This window comes from Pararge aegeria, chromosome 11 (assembly GCF_905163445.1).
Source record: "Pararge aegeria chromosome 11, ilParAegt1.1, whole genome shotgun sequence".
Taxonomy (NCBI): Eukaryota; Metazoa; Arthropoda; class Insecta; order Lepidoptera; family Nymphalidae; genus Pararge; species Pararge aegeria.
Genome location: NC_053190.1, coordinates 14,096,203 through 14,102,909, shown reverse-complemented (window position 1 = coordinate 14,102,909; position 6,707 = coordinate 14,096,203). Strand labels below are relative to the sequence as shown.

The window sequence follows — 6,707 nt, the reverse complement described above, 5'->3', positions numbered from 1 at the left end:
GTTGTTATTATTTAATTGTAGCTGTGGCTTAGTTTCTTTGGTGTCTTTATCAATAGTCTTATTGCATTTACTGGATAAATCATAACGAACATCGACATCAATATTTTTTAAACTCTGATTTTTATTAATGGCATCCCTTTCATGTATTTGCAACCTTGAAGTGAGATTATCTTCTAGAGTAGGTGTTGATGTTTCTTTACTTGAATCAGTATTGCCCGATATGGTATTATTATACATTTTTAGTTCAGTGGAAAAAATGTTTGTTCGATTGTCACTTACTTTTGGTTTTGCATTAATTATACTAGAAATCAAATCAACACTAAGTAACCGAACTGAGTTTTGATATGCTAATTGCGTTTCATCAGCATTATTCTGTAAAAGGAAATCAAGACATAGACTCATGAATCTATAATAAAAATCGAGTGCTTTTAAGAGAGGCCTCGAAATAATGAAATAGCCTGCCATTGCCTTCGTGGTAATTTGTTATAACCACTCAAAAAACTTCGGAGTTAACAAATTGTAACTGATATTGTTGTAGTATCCAGTGAATTACAAATGGTCGTATAACCTAATAAGGACTCGAAACCGTGAAATAACATCAAATCTGCCGCTCACAGCGTTCATGGTTATTTTTATTATTATTATAAGCTTACAAAAGCAATGATAAGCAAACTTACCACCGTTGAAATAGAGATAGCACGATCACTATATTTACTTTCTATTTTGTTCGACTCTTCTGTTACAAATGAGCTATTGGCACATTTTTCTTTGTCGATGGTACTTATAGTGCTTACTTTATCTTCTAACTTGGTTTGGTGTGAGTCTTGTTTTATTATTTCTCTGTTTTGTGTATTTTCTTTTACAGATAATTGAGAATGATCCGATTGTTTGAGCTTTGTATGATCACTGTTGTGTAATAAGTTAGCAGTTTCAGTAAAAGATTCTTGTCGAAGACTTTCTGTTCCTGGTATATAGGCAATGAGTGAATTCTTATCACTAGTTAGGTCTCTTTCAAACTTTATCATGTTATCATCTGTATTTGTAAAATTCGGTCTTAAGTTTTGGTTTTCTTCCAAAAATTGTAATTTGTTCCATTTCGGGCTTGTCAGTGAATAATTATCGGTAGCTACATCTGGTATTTTATTCATAAGATTTAATTTAGACCTATTTTCCTCTTCAGATGCTTGATCTTGGTCTTGCGTTATTATTTTTTCATTGGTATTTGTAAAATGTGATCTCAAGTCTTGATTTTCTTCCACCATTTGCAACTTTTGCTGATTATTCAGTAGTTCATTTGATATTCCGTGCATCAACTTTAATTGGTTCAGTGTTTCATGGGAAATACTTTTGTTTTTTAAACCTTTATTTTCTAGGCTTGATCGTTTATTTTTAATCTTATCATCATTTAAGTCATGTTCAAATTTTATTATATTTTCATCAGTATATGCAGGATCAGATTCTAAATATTGGTTTTCTAGCGCCAAATACGGTTCAAGTTCTTCGCCTGATATTTCATGCATATTCTTGGATTGGTTTAGAGTTTCAATAAAAATACTTTTATTCTTAGAGTTTTCATAGTCTTGGGGTGGGGTGGGTTTATTTTTGTTATCATCAGTACTTAGAGCATGTTCAGATTTTATAATTTTTTTATCAGTATTTGCAAAATCTGATACTAAATCTTTGTTTGGTGGAGGCAATTGAAATTCGGGCTGTCTCTGGCTTGCTACTGACTGATTATCCAGCGGATTATCTATTATTTTATGTATTATCTTTGATTTATTTAGTGTTCCGTTAGAAATACTGTTATTTTTATAAGCTTGACAGTCTTGTGGTGCTTTATTCATTTCGTATTCATCAGTATTATAAAATAACAAACTTGAGCCTTGGTTTTCTTTATTTAGATTTTCTTGTGAGTTATATGGTTTGTCTGCTATTGTATGCATTATTTTATTTATAGATGTTTGTGAGCTCTGTGAAGGCATATCCTCAGTAGTTATAGCCTTTTTGTAATTGAGTGAAGATACAGCATCAGAACCACGCTTATCAAATACAGAACATCTCACATTTAAATTTTCTAAATTTGTATTAGATAGTTTACTACAAGTTGCATCGTTATCAATTACAGATATTTTATGACTTTTGCCATTTGAATTAGTATACAATACTTTTGTAGGCATTGCAGACAATTGTGTTGGCTCTTTTTGGTTTGACAAGGAATTTTTAGCATCATAGCTATGCGATTTTAAAATTTGAGATCTTCGAAATTCGGTATCAAGATTTCCGTTGATTTTACTTTTTCGTTTTTTGGGTGGCATAAAATATGTGTCTGAGAACTCATTCATAGATATTCTTACCTTGTTTTCAAAAGACGTTCTAATCTTAGATTTTCTGTTTTGGGTGTCTTCTTGAACATCAATTTGACTAGACGGAAGAGCAGGTGGATAAGTAATGAGCGAATGGGAATAGACTTTTTCGATGGAATATTTGTTCAACATTGGTGGCAACACACTGTCTGGGTTATCGGCAACTATATCTGAGTTAGTTTTATCATTATTGCAGTCATCAGTTACTCTATGATTTTCAATATATTTTTGTTCCAAGGCTAACAATTTAGCATTTGGTTTGTAGATATATTTGTCTTCACTAAATGGCGGATCCAAGCAACCTCCTGCAGTAAATTGTCTATCATTATATCAATCCCTTTACCAGCCCACTATGAAGCACGGGCCTTCTCAATGAGAAGGGTTTACCACGCTGGCTTAGTGCGGATTGTTGGACTTCACACGCCTTTGAGAACATTATAGAGAACTCTCAGGCATGCAGGTTAGTTCACGATGTTTTACTTCACCATTAAAGCATGTGATATTTAATTACTTATGACGCAAATAACATGGAAAAGTTAGACGTGCATGCTGGGATACGAACTCCTCCCCCGAAAGTGAAGCCGAAGTCCTAACTTTCTTGTACTTAAAAATAGCAATTACTTGTAAACATAAATACCTGGTTTGCATTTCCCCAAGAAAGTAGATCTCCTTAATGTAGTGTTATTATTTATAATATCTGGAGTATTTTTCTTCAGAGCATATTTTTTTTCGAATATTTTGTTTTCGTGGAGATCATCAACAGAAGTGCTCTTTGCTCTGTATATTTCACTGGATGAACTGGGTACGTACGAATAAACATCATCATGGTTTTTATTATTGAAACACCCACCTACATAAGAGAGATATTTAAATTTTATAAGCTTTCGTTTAGCGTACGAGCTGTGGAACTGTGGAATGCGCTTCCATTGAGCATACGGCGATCCAAATCACTGGCGATATTTAAAAGAGCAGTTAAGGCCCATTATATTGTTAACGACTATTAATAGTATGTATATACTTACTCATTTATTGTATGTTATAGTATTTAAATATGTTAGTGTTGTTATTATATATATTAGTTTATTTTTATTTATTAATTATATTATTTAATTTTTATCTTTTTGTGTACACTAGTTTATGTATTAGCATGTAGTTATTCGCATGTATGTATTTTAATATTTGTACCACCAGCAGTCTATTCTCCTCTTCTTTTTTTTTTCCTAATTCTAAGGTTGCCTGGCAGAGATCGCTATTAAGCGATAAGGCCGCCTTTTGTATTACTACTTCTTTCGATATGTTTCTGTTTTTGTTATATTTTAAATATGTTAATGTTGTGGTATACAAATAAAGAGTTTAATAAATAAAAAAATATTTATATAGCCCTGGCCCGACATATCTGAATAGATTCAATTCAAAAAAGCATTCTTTCTAATCTTAGATTTTCTGCAGTCGTGTGCTTTAGTCTCTTTAATACATGGTACTATTAATGGAACCGGTTCAAAACTGACTCATCAAGGTGAAAGTGATTTGGTGCTTTCACGCTGCAACTGAAAAATAAGTTGTTGTGATTTTCTTGATAAAGTTGCCTTGTTATGCCTAAATTTATGCTGGGATAACTTATTTGAACCGGCGAAGAAGCAGACAAAAGCTAGTTAATTATAAATTTGTACTTACGATGTTTAAAAATTTGTAAAAATTTATGATGAGGTTTTTTCGAAACTTTGTTCTCACTTTCTTTCTCCATGAATAGATCAAAAGAAATTATTGTCTGATCGCTACTAACAAGTCGTACTTTTTTTGGACCAGACGTTGATAACTTAGGAACAGAGATAACTTCATGTCTCCCTGTCGTGGCTTCTTTATTTCTAACTTTGATTTTAATATTTACTGGAGCATTTGTAACCTTGTCCAATATTCCCGAAGTATTATTTTGTGGCACAGCTACCACATCAAATGGCAAACGTTGTACAACTTTTACAAAATTTTCATCAATTACTTGATTCATAATGATTTTAATTAAACTATATATTTTTCATTACATAAAAAACAGAAAAACTTAAATATTAATGAAATTATCGTCTCCTGCAACAAAACAATGAAAACATATTTTATATAAATTGCAAATTTACTGAAATTGTATTTGGTATATCTATAAATGAATAGATTTAAGGTCATACAAACAAATATTGTTCATAAATTTAACGACTAACTAAGTTGTTTCTTTTATCGAGATTGGGATATTTGAACATTTATTTATTTCCATCCAAAAATCTTATTCTATTTATATGCTTTAGATCGGGTAATTAGATAACTGTGCTGTAATGTTAAAGGCTACAAAAGGGAGCTGTAGAAGTTTTTTCTTGTCATAAAATAAAACAATGAAAAAATGAAAACAATTTTATTAATCAAAAACCATAGAATAAACGACACGATTGTAATTTTTTTCTCTTTTAAGGCCCGGCTCATCAAGTGAACGATTATTTGCTCCTATGTTTTTGTGTAAGCCTAAGGACGAACATCTACTTATAATATTATTAAGAATAATCTTTAAAGGCATAATTTCCTTTTCCATTTTTTCAACAAATTTAGCTACACGCACTTGAGGCTTCATTCTAATATTACATATAACCATTTCTTCATCAAATACATCTTGAATAAGGTAATATGGCGGAGACCGTGTATTTTCTATTGTAGTTGTATTATGAATATATTTTAAAATATCTAGTTCATTAAATAAACCTGCGATTGAATTGGGTTGTTTGTTTGTCCTAAAATTATCTTTTGCATTTATAGCTTTTAGGTTATTATAAGCTGGACAATTTTTTTCTATTTTTTGGTAAACTACAGCCTTTGAATTAATATACTGCAGAATTGTGCTTGTGCTTTTATCACTACAGTATGTGGCATTTATAGTTTCACGTAAAAGACAATTCTCCTTCGCTAAAAAAATTAAATCTATTAAAAGTATTATATATGAAAAAAAAAAAGAAATGCATCATATTTTACCTTCATCTTTTTCTGTTTGCACAGAACCGGTTTTAAATTTTTCAGACATATTATTTGATATTATGGAGTCTGATAATTTAAGTGAACTGGGACTCTCGTCAGAGTCCGATAGATTTGTTGACTTGAGGATACTGTCCAATCTTTGATTTAATTTTATATCAAGTGGTAACATATTTGTTGGAGCCAAACAATCATTTTTTTCCTTATTTAATACGATAGTGTCACTTATTACTCTATAAATAGAACCAGTATCTAGATTTACGTTAGGTAGAGTAGACGGTAATAGATCGACACACGAATAATACATCTTTATGACATTTTCATTTGGGTTTAATTTTTTTATTATTATTTTATAATTCATTGGGACGATGTATTCGATTTTGTCTATTTTCTGCTTCCATTTTATTTTATCAATGTTTTCATTATAGGTTATTAGGGGTACTATTTCAAGACAACATTTTGATTTACTTTTGGAAATCTTTTTCATTAGAGGTGAGAATTTTACGTGGATGCAAACGTTCTCCATATACGTATAGAGTAATATAAAATCTTCTGAAAAAAAAAAAACAAATAAAATAAATAATTTCCTACTTTAAATGCGGTATTTCTGGGACATTTAAAAATATTATTAACCACGTAAAGTAGCAACGCGATACACGGATATATGAAGCGGGCCTCATGGTTTTTGTCGTAAAAAAATATTGGTCCCTTAAGTGTTGTTCCTTCGTGAACACAAAATTAGACGATAGACTGCGAATTCTTCATTAAATAAAAAAAAAAGTTTTTCGAAAAATAATAATTACGTTTTAGGTAGGGACATATTCATTCAGTGAGGTTTTTGTTCAAATGAGAATACATTGATTTATAGAAATCGACATCTAGAAAAAAATAAATAAAGATTCAGTTTCTAAACAGAATTGCACTGGAGCACTTGTAGCTCATCTTTGAATTTGAGGATTCTTAAAAGTTACACACAAAATCACCAGGAGTAGAATGAATGATTCCGTAATGAATCTCTTAAATTAGTTCATACAAAACATTGCTAGCTATACTTATAGCTTACTCTTGACCTCATAATCAAGTGAGTTACTGAATTCTACGAATATTATGTTCAATATTCATATAATTTATGACAAATTTATTATCATACAGATTAATAGTCCAAGATCTGACCCACTATGCTGTTCAAATGTAGATTGGCGTGTGCAATATTATTAACAGTTTCGATTGGCCCGGTACTTACATTGCTTTTAAATATGCCTGTAATTTCCTTATCAGATTAAGATATTGTTAGTTTTCATTAAATCTGATTTTTTACTATACAGAAAATTTTGAGTG

General features: G+C 30.7%; 2 protein-coding genes across 2 annotated transcripts; both read right to left on the bottom strand.

The window, feature by feature from the left end:
* Positions 1-80: 80 nt before the first annotated feature.
* Positions 81-4,403, bottom strand: LOC120627656 (MATH and LRR domain-containing protein PFE0570w-like). The gene is made up of 5 exons (XM_039895672.1): positions 4,038-4,403; positions 3,001-3,213; positions 678-2,668; positions 280-372; positions 81-154 (listed from the first exon to the last, which is right to left on the bottom strand). The coding sequence occupies exons 1-5, from the start codon at positions 4,366-4,368 to the stop codon at positions 140-142; spliced, it is 2,643 nt and encodes an 880-aa protein (XP_039751606.1). The 5' UTR covers positions 4,369-4,403; the 3' UTR covers positions 81-139.
* Positions 4,404-4,764: 361 nt separating this feature from the next.
* Positions 4,765-6,707, bottom strand: LOC120627430. The gene is made up of 3 exons (XM_039895431.1): positions 6,613-6,707; positions 5,370-5,921; positions 4,765-5,303 (listed from the first exon to the last, which is right to left on the bottom strand). Exons 2-3 carry the CDS (start codon positions 5,893-5,895, stop codon positions 4,765-4,767), a joined length of 1,065 nt encoding a protein of 354 aa, XP_039751365.1. The 5' UTR covers positions 5,896-5,921; positions 6,613-6,707.